Below are 17,911 nucleotides of genomic sequence, written 5' to 3'. Positions count from 1 at the left end.
GTTGAATATGAGGGGAAACCTAAGTATTGCCAACAATGCCTTAGGATATGGCATGACTATTCTATTAAACATGTGATGAAGAAGAAGGGCAAGGAGAAGGTGTGGCAGCCTAAGAATGTGGAGAATGTTGAAGTGAAGCAACCTGAGATACTGGACAACCCAGCAACAGAGGAAAACTGGATTGAGGTAACATCAGGCAAGAGTGATAAAGGTAAGAAAACTTTAGCAGATAAGAGCCCAACAAGAGGACAAGAGGTGGTATGTAATAACAACTTTCACTCCCTACAGACTGGAGAAACTCTGATAGGGGAATCATCACAAGCCCAATGATAGTGACATGGAATGTGAGGGGCATGAATAAAGATGCTAGACATAGAGAAATCTGCTATGCTCTTAGAATTTAAAGTCCCCATTATTGCTTTATTAGAGACCAGAATAAAGGAAAAGACTGCTAACAGAATCAGAAATAAGTTTGGTAAGTGGAATATTGCAGACAATTATAAGGATCATCACAATGGCAGAATTTGGCTCCTGTGGGATTCTAATGAGATTCGGTTGCAAGTAGTACACACCTCAGCACAACATATGCATATAGAGATTTATGATAAGGATGGGAGGAGACAGGTCCTAATCACAGTGGTGTATGCTTTTAACCAAATTGATAGAAGAAGGAATATGTGGCATGAGTTGGAGACCATAGGGCAAAGGGTTCAGATTCCTTGGATTGTAGTGGGAGATTACAATAATGTGCTTAACAGTAATGATAGAGTTGGTGGAAATCCTGTCCATGAAAATGAATATAAGGATCTTGCTGAGATGATGAAGAGATGTGGGTTATTTGAGGCTAACACCAAAGGCAGCTACTATACTTGGACCAATAAAAGTACATCTAATCCAATCTATTCTAGAATAGATAGGATGGTAGGTAATAGTGAGTGGTTCCAAGATTTCAATGATGCTAATACAGAAGTCCTTCCTCCTGGGATTTCAGACCATGCTCCCATTAGAGTCAGAATTGTGAAACAATAGGTCCAGAGAAGATACTTGTTTAAGTTCCTGAATTGTCTTACTCAGGATCCTACCTTCTTCCCTCTGGTTCAGGATAGCCGGCAGCAGGAGGTCAGAGGCTCAGCCATGTATAGCCTGTGGACTAAACTTAGAAGATTACAACCTATCCTTAAACCTCTGACCAAACAAATGACTCGAATCAAAATTCAAATTCAGCAGGCCAGAGATAGTCTATTGCAAGCTCAGACTAGACTTCAGCAGGATCTTTTTGATAGCAGGGCCATAGATCAGGTGAAAAGATGTACTGAGCAGTTGGGAAAATTAAACCAGATGGAGGAGACTATGTTGATGCAGAAGGCTAAAATCGAGTTGTTGAGACTAGGGGATAGCAATAATTCTTTCTTTCATGCTTCGATCAAAGAGAAAAACAAGCATAAGGGGATTCACTATATGACAACCATGGATGGCATTAAAATTCATACTCCTGAGGACATAGAGAATGAAATCCTCCTGTTTTACAACAAGTTAGTGGGGACTAGGATGAGCAGACTTGAAGGAATTGAATTACCTGCCATTAGAAATGGTAAAATCTTGAGCAGAGAGAGTGCTCATAATCTTATCAAACCTGTGGAGGAGAAAGAGGTGTGGGATGCATTGGTTAGCATTGGCAACAATAAAGCTCCTGGTATGGATGGGTTCAATGCCTATTTTTTCAAAAACACTTGGAAGATTATAGGAAGAGATGTGATTGCAGCAACTAGAGAATTTTTCCAAAAAAAGTACATTTATAAAGCCTTCAATTGTGCCCTTGTGACTCTCATCCCTAAGCATGCTAGTGCTGAAACTGTGAAGGACATGAGACCTATATCCTGTTGCAGCACTTTCTACAAGATTGTGTCTAAAATCCTGACTGCTAGACTGGGAAAGGTGCTAACAGAGGTTATAGATGACAGCCAGTCTGCTTTTGTACCTGGTAAACTCATTCAGGACAATATCTTGATGGCTCAGGAGCTGGTAAGAGGGTATGGTAGGAAACATATATCACCCAGATGTATGGTGCAAATTGACATCCAAAAAGCCTATGACACTGTTGAGTGGCAGGCCTTGTTCAAAATCTTGCAGGAGTTAGGTTTCCCTAGTTTATTTGTTGAATGGATTTTTGCTTGTGTCACTACTGTGTCCTACAGGTACTCTATTAATGGGAACCCATCTAAATTACTCAAAGCCAAGAGAGGCTTGAGACAGGGGGATCCCATATCCCCTCTCCTCTTTGTTCTGCTCATGGAATACCTACATAAACTTCTCTTGACTTTAGCAAAGACACCTAACTTCAAATTTCATCCAAGATGTGACAAGCTGCATATAACAAACTTATGTTTTGCAGATGATTTGCTTATCTTTACCAGGGGATATCTTGGATCAGTGTAGCTCATGATGGGGAAGATTAGGGAATTCACTGCTAGCACAGGGCTTGTTGCTAGCCATCCCAAAAGCAAGATTTACTTTGGAGGGGTGAATGAGGATATTCAAGAGCTTATTCAGCAAGAAACAGGTTTTGCTATTGGTGCTTTACCCTTCAAGTACTTAGGGGTACCCTTGGCTAGTAGGAAATTGACTATCCATATGTGTCAACCTCTGATTGAGAGAATGACTGGTAGATTAAATCATTGGTGCACAAGGCTGCTATCATATGCAGGTAGAATTCAATTGGTGAGGAGTGTTCTTTTTTCTATAACCAATTACTGGATGCAGGTGTTCCCACTTCCAAAAAGGGTGATTCATCATGTTGAAGCTATATGTAGGAGTTTCATTTGGACAGGAAAATAGCTTATCTCCAAAAAGTCCCCTGTTTCTTGGGAGAGCATGTGTGATCCTGTATCTGCTGGAGGAAGGAACTTGACTGATTTGACTCTGTGGAATAAAGCTATCATAGGTAAGATGTTGTGGAATCTGTGTGCCAAAGCTGACAAGTTATGGATTAGGTGGATTCACATGTACTATATCAAAGAGAGGAACTGCACCAACTTTGTTCCTCCCCAACAATGTTCTTGGGTGTTGAAATGCATGTTTAAATATGGCACTGATCTAAGAAGGACACAGGCATGGGGTGAAGCTAATAGACAGCAGAAGTACATCACTAGAAGGATGTACAAGAGCTTGTAGGGGAGAAAGGCAACTGTGCCTTGGAGAAGAGTGTTCTTTGGTAATGGTGCTAGACCAAGAGCTACTTTCATTCTATGGCTTGCTTGCAGGAACAGGTTGATGACCAAAGAATATGCAAAATTGGTATACAAACTGATGGCAAATGTGCATACTGTGGTGAAGAGGAAAGCTGCTAACACCGCTTCTTTGAGTGCAGAATCACTAGGACTGTTTGGCTGCAAGTACTGAGCTGGCTCAGGATGAATCACACACCTTGCAGATGGGTCTTGGAATTGGAATGGCTGAGCAGAACTGTTAACAGGAGGAATGGTCAAAGTAAAGCACTTCAAGTTGCGACTGCTGAAATGGTTTATGCTGTATGGACCGTGAGAAATCAAAAGATTTTCCAAGAGGACAATCATATGGAGCTGAATAGCCACAATATAATTCAGAACATAAAATGGAGATTGAGCAGGAACTGTAAGATGGAAGCTTACTGCAACATGCTTGATAATATGTAGTTTGTTTCTGTTTGCTTTGTTCTAGTCTGTTGTGTTGCCTGGATCGTTTGAGATCGGCGTGTATCAAACGGTTAATTTTGGAATAAAATTATTTTTATTTGCTCCAAAAAAAATATCTATATTATTATTATTATTAAATTTTTATGTAAAAGTAAAATGTTAATTTAAATATTTAATAGGTTAATATTATTATTATTATATCTTGATTATAATGATATATATTTAATAATATATTTTAATTAATACAATTAGTTATACTATTAATTGTATTGATTCATCTTGATTTTAATTTTTTAATAATTATTGAATTTTTTCGGAAATGCATATCCAAAACATTCTAAGACAAAAAAATGGAATATTTCGGATATGTATCTCTGAAGGCACTCTTCTCTAAAAAAAGTTGATTTCGAAAATGCATCTTCGAAAACATCTTTTTTTTTTAGTGTTTTCGGAAGTGCACTTCCGAAATCAACTTTTTTTTAGAAAAAAAGTGATTTTGGAGATGCATCTCCGAAATATATGAGCATTTTAGAAATTTCACCGCAGATTTTCAAGAAGATAGGAGGGTCTTTAAAGAAATTCTCACCATTTACACTTAATTGAAGATTCCCGTAGTCATTTCTAGATAGAGAATTCATAGTTGTCCAACTTAGAGAGAGGGGGAGGGAGAGAGAAATAAAAATACGAAGAAAGAAAATATACTATTTTATAATTTTCTTGCATGTGCACACAAACGAGACATATATTTTTCAAGTTCATATCATCAAATTAATCACATATATATTTGAAGAGTTAAAAGGTAGTGCACTGACAGTGTAAAATAATTTTACACTGTCATCCAATAGAAAATCATAAATGTGCCAAGTTATTAAATTTTTTTTAAATAAAAAAATGATTTAATTGGATACATGGGTGCTGATTGGTTGACAGTGTAAAAATATTTTACACTGTCAGTGCATCACCCCTTTTCTCATATTTGAATTTAAATCAAAATTTAATAAAAAATATTTGTTAATATATTGACGCATGTATATATTGAGAAAAAACGGACACGAAAGTTAGTGTAAATAACGACATTTATATGTATCGACCATTATCAAAATTTAAATTTTTGTTTCTGCTTATTATTTTCTTTAGTTATAACTAATATTTATGAAAAAATGCTAGTATGTAATTATTTCCATGCGTAAGCAGGCGTTTTTTTTACCAGTTTTTATTGAAAAGATTTTTAGTATAAATATTGGTCAAATAATGTCTTTGTAGAAAAATATATTATTTTTCTGGATGGAAAACATTTTCAAAAAACTTAGTTGAGATGAGAAAAAGATAGATAGAAATGATAATTTAGATAAAATATTAATATGGCAATTTTATAAGAAAAAAAATTAAAGGTTAAATATGTTTTTTTCTTTATAAATATTTTAAATTTTATTTTTAGTTTTTATTAAAAAAAAATAATATATTTTATTCCTTACAAAATTTTTATGTATGTAGTGTTAATTCATGTTATTTTTTAAGACTTTGAAAACTGTTTAATTATCCGTTAATTTTTAAAATTTTTTAATAATTAATTTTATACATGTTTAGAATACAGAATACAGTAGAATATTTATTTACCAAATTTTAGAATTTTTAAAATGAGAAAAATTAAATATGAATATTTTAAATTTTACAAGATAATATTAAAAGTAATAAAAATTTCGACTTAAAAATTAAATTTTAGATTTCTTTTTTGTGATTTTTTTTTAAAACGTTCTAAACATGTTTGTCAAATAATCATTAAAAAATACACATTAATTTAACACCAAGGACTAAAACTACATGCATAATAATTTTATAGGTATCAAAACATGTCATTTATTTTTATAGGATCAATAAAAAAATAATATTTTATAGAGACCAAAAAGGAAAATTCTTAGGTGGAGACATACCTAAGAAATTGTTTTACACACAACCAATCACAGAATTTTAATTAATTAAAAAATAAATACTGATTTTTCTCTCTCCTTCATAATCTCAACCACCCCATGAATCCAATTAAAACCAAAATTAAAATTAAAATAAATTTAAAAAAGACTCTTTCTTATTGGCTGTGCCTAAGAATGTGGATTTATGGTCGTGTCCATGCAAGAATTGCTCTACCAAAAATATATTTAACCCAAGAATCAATACATAAATTCACTAATGTGACATTTGTTTCCTACGTAATCCTTCTTCACTAAGAAACAACTAAGTCGGAAAGAAAAGAACAAAAAGATAACATAGACAGTCGTGCTGGATTTCATAGTAATAGCCACCAAAATTCTATAAAATGCATGCTTCTGATTTACTAATACGCAAACACTCTCACTTTCTTTTCTTTCATTCTCTATCTTCTTTGCATCACCAATAACTTACATAGAAATGGAATGGATTTCATGCATAATTTTCATGGTAATGACACTAGGTTTGATATGTGCTTGGAGCATGTTGAATTTGTTGTGGCTTAGGCCAAAGAAGCTAGAGAAGCTGTTAAGAGAACAAGGTCTTCATGGTAATTCATATAGGTTTTTGGTTGGGGATGTTAAGGATATTAATAAGATGGAAAAGGAAGCTAAATCCAAACCCATGAATCTCTCCGATGATATTATTCCACGTGTCAGTCCCTACCTCCAAAAGTGTCTTAAAATTCATGGTATGTTTGTTCTTTCATCAATCTTACTCATATTCTTAAACTCACGTCACGTCATGTGCATGCATGTGCATGCATGCATGCCAAGTGCATAATGGTTTTCCTTCTAATAGAGTTGATGAAAATTGCATGCAGGGAAGAATTCTTTTATTTGGTTTGGAACAAAACCAAGGGTGATACTCACAGAGCCTGAGAAAATAAGAGATGTTTTGAACAAGATCAGTGAATTTCCAAGGACTAATTATAAAATTTCCAAGTTACTTATTAGTGGTCTTGCTATTCATCAGGGAGAAAAGTGGAGCAAGCATAGAAGAATTATCAGCCCTGCTTTCCATTTAGAAAAATTAAAGGTTAGTTTCTTTTAGAGATATAATAAAGAATTACTAGTTGTTACTTTGTTAATAGCAAATTGGTTGATAGTGGCTAGTATTAATTAAATTATTATAATCCTCTAAATTTTTTTTTTGAAATACATAAGTGATTTAAATTTTATTTAACTAAAAGGTATCGTGATAGAGGATTTATAGTTGATGGAATTAATAAAGTATTAATTAAAGTATTCTATTTTATACTTTGGGATATTATCTTAAAATAATTTATATGTCAATTGAAATAGGTAAGATAGATGATTGATAGATTGATTGATAGATAGATAGAAGAACTATCTTCGGTTGATAGCAAGTCACACGATTATTAAACAACTAAATCTTTTTAAATTTGTTGAGATTTATCATAGTCACCAAGACTTTAGACTCAATCAAAATATAATAGAACTTGACACTTAAGCATTAGTATCATGTTGATAGTGCCACTAAACAAAGCCTGAGGAGGTTGCATAACCACGATATAGCAAAAGTTACACGCGTATGCGCATATGCACTGGTCAAGCAAGATTGTTCCGCCTGGGAATCGAACTTGGTATTCTCCAAATACGTCCTTGGACGGGGCTCCTTGCCAATGGAGCTCAACCGCTTTAGGCCTAAAAGATTTGGACTAAAAAATACTTGAAAAAAGTTAATTTGGTAATAAAATAAAATATTTCAAAATTAATTTAATGTTTTTTTTGGTATTGAATTCAATTTTTGGCTCCCACTCAAATTATTATTTTTATTTACATTTAAAGGACTTACATTAAAAAATTGCTTTAGGTTTTAAAGCAGTTAGGTCGGCCCTACTACCAACATAAAAGATGATTCACACTCTTGTTTTAGGTCTTTGTATTTCCCTCAAACACAAAGATTCGTTGAATAAATAATAATAATAATAATAATAATAATTTTTTTTTTGGCTTTATACCACCGGTTTAGTCCGGTTTTAAAGCAGTTAGGTCGGCCCTACTTCCAACATAAAAGATGATTCACACACTTGTTTTAGGTCTTTGTATTTCCCTCAAACACAAAGATTCGTTGAATAAATAATAATAATAATAATTTAATTTTTTTTGGCTTTATACCACCGGTTTAGTCCAGTTCGGGGCGAGTTCTGGCATCAAGTAGTTCCGTCCCCCTCCCGATCGTAGTTGCGGGGATCGAACCCCGGTTCTCCCTACCAAGTCCAGCGCCAATCACCACTGGACCAACTAACGATTGGTAATAATTTAATTTTTTTCTTTATTAAAGATTCATACTTGAAATAAATTAATATTGTGGTCTGAGTTTATGGTGATTGTATTGGTTTTGAATTGCAAGTGATGGATAATCTTGCATTTTTTTGGAAGTGTACTTCCGAAACCCCTAAAAATGAGTGTTTTAGGAAATGCATTTTCGAAAACACTCTCCATTTGATATTTTTGGAGATGCATTTTCAAATTCTCGAAAAATCTGGAAAAAAAAATTATTTCGGAAATGCATTTTCGAAATACAGGTATTTTCGGATTTTCGCCGCGGGTGACAAAAAGGTAGAGGTTCTATAAAGAAATGCTCTAAAAATATATGTTGCTATGCAGGGTTCTAGGTTGTTTATCAACCCCTACACAAATATTGGGGAGAATATTAATATTCCTATATTATCTACATTTAGTCAACCTTACCCAAAATTGAGGATGAGACTGACTAAATTCAATTGAAATCACTCTCAAGGGCAAAAAGGAGTTAACAACTAAGATAATGGTAAAACGTATGACCAACATACTATGAGGACATTGGGTACCGAATGAGAGTACTAAGTCAAAAATACTTTCACCAAAACTCAACATAAGAGACAATGAACTTTTCTACACCCAAAGTGAAAATTATATATCATCTCCCAAGGTATAAGAAGTGCTAAACATAGTATTTTCTCATATTGAACATGTGATATGACTTGATGAGTCAAGTGATGTCAACTCGTTGAATCTATACAAGACAAAAAGTACGTGCAAATAACACATAAGGTTTCTTCTAAAAGTTTCAAGAATGTATGGTAGCATTGATTGACTTCCAAGGGTTAGATGATGTTAAATAAGGCAGTTATCTTTAGTGCATATATTATTTCTTATATGATATCTTGATAAAATTGACACTGTGGAAACCTGTTGGGGTTGATTGTATGTCTAATGTTGCCTAAATTCTTTAATAAAGAAGGAAGTCAAAAAGTAGCTATTTGAGAAGTCCCACATTACTTAGTGTGGTGAAGCAAGGGGGGGACCAAGGCTATATATTGGACCTAAGTTCTTTGTTTTTAGATACACTAGTCAAAAAGCATTTTAAGCTTATATTTGATTTTCTTTGTTCTCTTATGCTCTTGTATTAGAGTATTGTGAGATTTAGTTTAAATATTTGCTTTGTAAGAGTGTGGGTGTACTAGGGGATTGAAGTGAGAGTAGAGAAGTCTATGTGTTGTAAAATTTTCACATAGTAATAATTCTCTGGTTGTTTATTTAGACAACGGTCGTGGTTTTTCTCCGGTTTTGGAGTTTCCACGTTATATTCTTGTGTTATTGGTTGTGTTTTGTTTATTTATTTTTCTCCAGTTGTGTTATTTCCCAACAGTGGTATCAGAGCTTCGGCTCGAAGAGATATCACAATTCTTAGTATTATCTGTGGTTGCAGCATTGTCTGATCTTCCACATAAGAAAAGAATTGTGATATTGTGAAGGTGCTGAAGAAGGGTTGGTACTGTGAAAGTGTTGTTAAGGGAGGTTCTAGCTAAGGAAAGACTTGGTATTTAAGCGTGTCCGTTGTGACCCACCTCTCTTTCCTGGGAACCTACTTGGTCCATGGTTTGCAGTCTACACGCAACTACTATGTCTTATTCAAGTGCTATGAAGTTTGACATAGAGAAGTTTGATGGAAGAATCAACTTTGGCCTGTGGAAAGTACGAGTCAAGGATGTGTTGATACAATCAGGATTACACAAGGCGCTAAAAGGAAACACTTTTAACATGGAGGCTGACAAGTGGGAGGAATTAGATTTGAGAGCTGCAAGTGCAATTCGTTTGTGTTTGAAAAAGAATGTTCTCGCGAATGTGCAGAATCTGTCATCAGCCAAGGAACTCTGGGAAAGACTCGAAGGGTTATATCAGGCAAAGGACATCTCAAATCGTTTGTTGTTAAAGGAGCAATTCCACACTTTGCGCATGGATGAGGGTACAAAAATCTCTAATCATCTTAGTACTTTGAATAATATTGTTTCTGAGCTTGAATCTATTAAAGTTGAGATTAATGATGAAGATAAAGCATTAAGGCTTATTTATCCCTTCCACCTTCTTATATTCATCTCAAACCTGTTTTGATGTATGGGAAAGAAAAGTTGAGTTTTGAAGAAGTTGCAACTAAAATTATTTCTGAAGAAAGGAGGATGAAAAGTGATGAAAGTACTTCATCAAACTCGGCGTTGGTAACTAGAAGTGGGGCTAATGGGAAGATCCATGCAAATAATATGGTGTGCTGGAAGTGTAGAAAGTGTGGGCATTTAAAGAGAAATTGTCCAGGTGGACCAGTATGTGAAAAAGACTCTGAGACAAGTGCTAGCAACGTCTCCCTTGTTTTGGGAGATGATGGGGATCCTTTTTAGAAGATAAAGTGTGTCCTTATGGTATTTCCTCTATACCATGCAAAAGGACAAACCATTGCTAGCGGATTCAGAACAACACACAGGCATTGTTTGGCATTGATGCAAGGTGTGTGGTGAGATGTGTCGATGGCTGAAGAACTTCCTAAAAGCCAACATGGGAGTTGCACCATAATCTTTCAGCAAGGTTTCGGCGTGAAGAAAAATTCTTGGGATAATAGTTTCAAGTGTAGTGTACTCTTTATGGTGGAGTATGATAATTTGATTTGTCGGTATAGACAATGAGAATTATGATTGTCGGTGTACACAATGAAGATTAAAGACCATTACAATCAAGGTGGAGATTGTTGGGGTTGATTGTATGTCTAATGTTGCCTAAATTCTTTAATAAAGAAGGAAGTTAAAAAGTAGCTATTTGAGAAGTCCCACAGTGCTTAGTGTGGTGAAGCAAGGGGGAACCAAGGCTATATATTGGACCTAAGTTCTTTGTTTTTAGATACACTAGTCAAAAAGCACTTTAAGCTTATATTTGATTTTCTTTGTTCTCTTATGCTCTTGTATTAGAGTATTGTGAGATTTAGTTTAAATATTTGCTTTGTAAGAGTGTGGGTGTACTAGGGGATTGGGGTGAGAGTAGAGAAGTCTATGTGTTGTAAAATTTTCACATAGTAATAATTCTCTGGTTGTCTATTTAGACAACGGTCGTGGTTTTTCTCCGGTTTTGGAGTTTCCACGTTATATTCTTGTGTTATTGGTTGTGTTTTGTTTATTTATTTTTCTCTAGCTGTGTTATTTCCCAACAAAACCGACAATAATTTTTTCTCAACAGAGGTAGATATATTTTGAATTTTTTTATATTACCCTCACTTCAGAAAAGTTTGATATAATCATTTTGTTTTATTAAATTCTAATTAATTTTATATTTCCTTTAATATTTATATTTGTAGAATGTATATTTATATTAACTGAGAAAAATATAACAATTAGCTAAAAAGATTTACTATATTTAATAAAAATAAATTTATCTACAATTTCGTATATCTTTAGTCGTTTTCTTTTAATAAAAATCTTGGAATTATGCATCGATGTGTACAAGGGGTCTATTTTTTGACTTGAAGTCTAAAACTATTGTTATTTTTAACAATGACATCACAGATTATGACGCCATCTTTCTTCATAAGTTGCAATGATTTGATTAGTAAATGGGAAGAAATGATATCTTCAGATGGGTCATGTGAAATAGACATATGTCCTTCACTTCAAAATTTAACAAGTGATGCTATTTCTCGAACAGCATTTGGAAGTAGTTATGAAGAAGGAAAAAGAATATTTCAACTTCAAAAAGAGCTAGGTGAACTATTAATGGAAGTTGTAACAAAATCTTTCATTCCATTATGGATGTAAGACTAATCTTTAATGTACAGTTGTACACTTACTCATTTTGTTTCATTTCTTTCTCTTTAACACATGTACTTATTTATTTCAATATTTTTGTTTGTAGGTTTGTACCTACTACTTTCCATAGAAAGATGAATGAAATTGACAAAGATATAAGATCTTTGTTGAAAGATATAATTAACAAGAGAGAGAAAGCACTAAAGACAGATGAATATATTATGAATGACTTATTGAGTATTCTTCTTGAATCAAATCACAAGGAAATTGAGGAAAATGCAAACAATAAGTATATGGGAATGACTCTTGAAGATGTAGTCGATGAATGCAAATTGTTCTACTTTGCAGGACAAGAGACTACTTCAGTTTTGCTTGTTTGGACAATGTTTTTGTTGAGTAGATACCCTGATTGGCAACAACGTGCAAGGGAGGAGGTGTTACAAATCTTTGGGAACAAAAAACCAGATTTTGATGCACTAAATAATTTGAAGATTGTAAGTATTCTACTATTATATTTTCTTCAATGCATTTGTGGTTCTCTATTATAACTAAAAATGAGCTTTAGTCTTATTTTTTATATGTTATTCTATCTTCACAATTTCACAAGTTTCATGTATTTTTCTCACATATTTACTTGTGAATTAATTTGTATAATTTTCCATTTCACTAATGGCATATCATAAAAATATAAAAATATGTTGCTAACTACGTTGTTGTAAAAAATTAAAAACTTGTGAAGATAAAATCTTGTTTAAACTAAAATAAGAACCTAAAACTGCATTTAAATCTTATCTTTATATTTGGCTTATTAGTGTTTTAATAACTTTAATACTTATTAGTTGGATAAACATTTTTGTGACAGGTGACCATGATTTTGTACGAGGTTCTTAGGTTATACCCTCCCGTACTCGGACTTTCTCGAAATATTGAGAAAGATGTGAAATTGGAAAATCTAATATTACCCGCTGGAGTGGAAGTTTTCTTGCCAATTCTCTTCCTTCACCATGATTGTGAACTTTGGGGTGATGATGCTAAGATGTTCAATCCTGAAAGATTTTCTGAAGGAATTTCTAAAGCAACAAATTGTAGACATTCATTTTTTCCATTTGGAGGGGGTCCTAGAATTTGTATTGGACAAAACTTTTCTTTAATTGAAGCAAAGATGGCAATGACAATGATTTTGCAGCATTTCTCCTTTGAACTTTCACCAACCTATATTCATTCCCCATCTTCTATGGTTACTCTTCAGCCACAACATGGTGTTCAAATTATTATACGTAAACTGAAAACATAAATATTTAATTATTGTAAGGTGATAAGGTGTGAATTTTATTATATATAGGCAAACTATTGTAATTAAAAACATGAATCTCATAGGAGAAATAATGTTTTCTTTCACCTAAATATTATAAATGCAAATATATTATTTATAAATATAATTGACAACAAAAAGTTTTGAAAATTACATACGACATATCCAGCAATAGGTACAAGAGGAAACAAGTTGAACTAATAAACAACTCAAGAAGAAAACGAAAACTAAAGTCACATAACCAACAAATATCCACACTAAAAAGATGAAATAGCTATTCCCAAATCGACCACCAAAATAAAAAGCCAAAACAAAAAATATCGTACCATTGTGGAAAAGAAAAAGCTAAAACTCGACACCAAAAACCACCATCAACAGAAACATAATCCTTCAAAAAGACAACAAGAACACTTCGCCCCACAAACCTGGTCAAAGATTCTTAAATTGATCAGTGAGTTTTAAGATAGATTAAAAGTATATTTTCTTGCTAATCTTAAATATTTGCTTTCTTCACAAGGTGTTTCAAAGGTCTCTACAATTCAAATTTTCACATGGTAGTTAAGTTTCAAAACCTTTTTGGACGTGGTATTTCGAATAACCTTAAACAATTATTTTGTTTTACACAAGGATTGATTAATTTAAACTCAGAAACCAAGCTCATGTTAATATTTTTTTTACCTCAGTAACTCGAGAGAATGATGTATGTGATATCGAACTTTGAAGCTATTTGGAATATCAGTCGCAGCATTACGTCCCTAAAAAATAAAAAAATTTGCAAGTTGATCGAATGATTAAGGAGCCTCATGAATTTATTAACTTAGTGAAGTTAGAAATCAAAGACTAAAGGAAAATAGAGAATCTATAATATAAGAAAAGTTGTTGTTCTGGAAATCACCAAAATACTTTTTTGTTATCTTAGTCTAAAATAATAATTTAGGGGCAAAAAATATCTTTTGTTGATTTTTTCCAACTCATTTTTTACTTTTCAACCCATTTTTCACTTTTCACTTTTCACTTTTCACTTTTTCATTTTTCAACTCACTTTTCACTTTTTATAACTTTATTATTATTTTTAATAAATAATTAATAAAAATATTATAATAAATTATGTTGTAATAAAAAGATTATTATGATCATTTTAAATGATTGTTAATTTACATTTAAAATAATATTTAATTTTTAAAAATTAACTTTAATAATTGAATATTAATAACGAAAAAATCTAATTTGAAATAATTTTTATTTTAAGATACAATATTTTTTAAGAAAACAATAATAATTTTAATTTTAAAATAATTATTTCAATTAAAAGGAATTTAAAAATATACTTGAAAATGTGTCTTATTGGATAAAATACAAAAATGTGTGTCATTTATCATTAAATTTAGTTTATATGATTCAAAATATTATTATATTAATATATGTCATTAATGAAGTGTATACAATAAAAATAATGTTTGCACAATAAAATTTTACAAAAATTATTTGTTATTAATTACATTTCACAAATATATGTTATCAATGTATATATATATATATATATATATATATATATATATATATATATATATATATATATATATATATATATATATATATATATATACGGAAAAAAAAGTGTATTACTTATTCAATTGTAGCATACTACTATTATTTATAGTCAAATTCTATTTATTCAGATATTTTTGTAAATGATAAATAAACAAAAATAATATTTGTATATGGAAAAAAATCTATTATTGATCTAAATATTGTTATATACGAAAAATTGTATTTTTGATAAAAAAAAATTATTCAAAAAGCTATACGGAAAAAAAAACTATTATTGATCTAAATATTTTTATGTAAACAATTCTAAACACAACTAATATTTGTACATGGGAAAAATCTATTAATAATTTAATATTTTTATATATGAAAAGTGGTATTTATGATAAAAAAATTTATTCAAAAAAGGTATACAGGTAAAAAACTATTATTGATCTAATTATTTTTATATATGAAAATGATATTTATGATAAATTTTTATTCAAAAAACGTATACGGGAAGAAAACTATTATTGATCTAAATATTTTTATATACGAAAATTTACAATTGATTCAAATATTTTTGTAAACGATACCTAAACATAAATAATATTTGTATATAGGAAAAATCTATTAATGATCTAAATATTTTTATATGTGAAAAATGGTATTTATGGTCCCAAAAAAATTTATTCAAAAAAGGTTAACGGGAAAAATTATTATTGATCTAAATATTTTTATATACGAAAATTTCCAATTGAACATAAATAATATCTGTATATGGAAAAATCTATTAATGATCTAAATATTTTTATATATGAAAATTGGTATTTGTGATCCAAAAAATTTTGATTAAAAAATGGTTTATGAGAAAAAATATATTTTTATATACGAAAATTTATTATTGATTTAGATTTTTTTTAAATGATACTTAAGCATAAATAATATTTGTTTACGGGAAAAAATCTATTATTGATCTAAATATTTTTATATACGAAAAATGATATTTATGATCCAAAAATTTTGATTTTGATTTAAAATAAATATATTATGTAAACAAATGTGCGTACCAAGCCAGAACTCATACGTATGCACGAGTTTGTTACTAGTTTTGATTCATAAGAGAAAGAAATAAATAATTAAAGAAATCATGTCTCTCTAGAATAAAACAATTGAGTTATGGAATAAGAGGGATGCGATTGGAACTCCTTGTTAGTTGGATAGAGATCACGTGAGCATGATTTCGATTGATGTCCATGTTTGGGTCACTACTGTGACGCATCTGCAAAATAAGTTTCAACATAAACTCAATCTTTAAATCATTGAGGCCAAAAACTTCCATATTTCAATGCTTAAAATCAACCTTGAGACTTGAGCATTTATTTAAGAACAAAAGCTTTCCCACCGAAAAGAGCTATCCCAACTTTCAATAACCACTTGGGAAAAATGTAGCTTAATCCTTTAAATAGACACAACAAGAAATTTTTTAGCAGAAAACTAAATATCTAATATCAAATAAAAATAAAACAATATAATTTCTGTGGTGCACTCCTAATTTAAAATTCATCAACAATATTAACGTTCAATTATTTCCAAATAAGAAACCACAATCAATTTTTCTTAATCAAAATTTATGATTTATTATTTAATTTTACAATCAAATATCACAATTCATATTTAGCACAATTTATATAATAAATGAAATCAAAAGAACCACAACTTCATACTTCAAACATCAAAAAAGGCAAAAATATCCAACAAAATTTTCAAATGATTTTTTAAAACAATTTATAAAACACAATTATCGATTAATACACAATATAATAATCATGAATGATGGTTAGAGAATAAAATCTATTAACAATGTTTTTTTGGCTAAACATTTAAACAATTAAAAGCAATTCCACATCAAAATTAAGATGACAAATAAAGAAGTTTTTATAAAAAGACACACTCTTTTTAACAAATATAGAAATTAATTAATCCATTAATAAAAAATAAATAAATACAAATGAACACAAGTATTCAATTATTATACAAAGCACATCTTATTAAGATGCAGACATAATTTTATAGGTAAAATAAAATTCACTAAGTAAAAAAATATTATTAATCAAATGGTCTATGTAAGATCTTTTCTTTTTAATAAAATATTAAAAATAAAGGAGCCTAAGAAACAACATATATTCTTATAATGATATAAATGTAATATGATTAATCTAAATACAATAAAATTTCTTTTATGCAATTAACCTCTTGCAATATATTCTTTGGGGTCATATGTTGCCGTTTGTTAACCTAAATTAATAAGGTAACATTTACAATAATCAAACAATAAAGCCAACACTAAACAATAAATACAATAAAGCTATTCATTGAAAGACTTGCTGCTCAAACATTGCAGTTAGAGCAAAATTGGTGGGGAAGTTAACATCTAAAAAGGCAAACAACTCTATGAGCAGCTTCTCCTTCCTTAAAGCCTTGGACATTTCACTGCATCCTCGCAATCACCTGGCCACTCGTGATGTTCTTTGGTGTCCGCCGGTGTGTGGTTGGGTAAAGTGTAATATTGATGGAGTCGCTAATAACTCCCCTATGCTGGTTGCCTGTGTAGCTTCAGTGCTTTTCTGGATGGTAGTCCAGTATATGGTGAATTTATGGCAGCTATTTTGCCATGGAAAGAGCTAAGCAATGTTAATGGAGGAAACTTTGGATTGAAACTAACTGTTTATTAATTGTGAAGGCTTTCTCCAATGTTTTTTTAGTTGCGTGGAGAATCAAATCTCGTTGGCTTACGTGTTGGGCGTATACTCTAAGTATATATTTCATGATTACTTATATTTTTAGAGAGGCCAATTTTTGTGCGGATCTCCTGGCTAACATAGGTTTAACTAGCAAGAATTCTCTTTGGTATGATTTTGTTCACAGTGCTATTTTCTCAGATTACTTATTAGATAAGGCGGGTACACTTAGACTTAGATTTTGCTCGTAAGAGGTATTGGTTGTGTCCCACTCTTGTGTTCTTGTATTTTTTTTAATTAACGCATATTTTTCATTGTAATAAATTTTTAAAAAAAAACTATCAATTAAAGTCAAATGATAGGTAATAAAATTTAAAAGATAATCCATATTAAATTCAAGAAAATATATAACATAATATTAATCTTAATTACAAAAAATAATTATAAAAATATAGTTATTAATAATTATTATCAACGATTATTTTTATATTTAATTAAATTAACTCAACTTTCTATTACAAAGAAAGAGAAAAGTTAAATCTTTCACTAATTAGTTGAATAAAATAAATTAAAAGTAGCCATAATTTCAGAATATTTACTTAAT

General features: G+C 30.9%; 1 protein-coding gene across 1 annotated transcript; it reads left to right on the top strand.

The window, feature by feature from the left end:
- Nucleotides 1–6,027: 6,027 nt before the first annotated feature.
- On the top strand, nt 6,028–13,096 carry LOC131639685 (cytochrome P450 72A68-like). Its single transcript, XM_058910159.1, has 5 exons — nt 6,028–6,345; nt 6,478–6,692; nt 11,488–11,732; nt 11,834–12,221; nt 12,590–13,096. The coding sequence occupies exons 1-5, from the start codon at nt 6,075–6,077 to the stop codon at nt 13,019–13,021; spliced, it is 1,551 nt and encodes a 516-aa protein (XP_058766142.1). The 5' UTR covers nt 6,028–6,074; the 3' UTR covers nt 13,022–13,096.
- Nucleotides 13,097–17,911: the final 4,815 nt, after the last annotated feature.

This window comes from Vicia villosa, unplaced genomic scaffold (assembly GCF_029867415.1).
Source record: "Vicia villosa cultivar HV-30 ecotype Madison, WI unplaced genomic scaffold, Vvil1.0 ctg.002741F_1_1, whole genome shotgun sequence".
NCBI lineage: Eukaryota > Viridiplantae > Streptophyta > Magnoliopsida > Fabales > Fabaceae > Vicia > Vicia villosa.
This window is presented reverse-complemented; position numbering and strand designations above follow the sequence as displayed.

Bases quoted from the DNA above. Each gene is read 5' to 3' on its own strand.
- LOC131639685 (XM_058910159.1), top strand. From the start codon at position 6,075: ATGGAATGGATTTCATGCATAATTTTCATGGTAATGACACTAGGTTTG. The intron at 11,733-11,833 runs GTAAGACTAATC...TTTTGTTTGTAG, and splicing joins TCTTTCATTCCATTATGGAT to GTTTGTACCTACTACTTTCC. The intron at 12,222-12,589 runs GTAAGTATTCTA...TTTTTGTGACAG, and splicing joins CACTAAATAATTTGAAGATT to GTGACCATGATTTTGTACGA.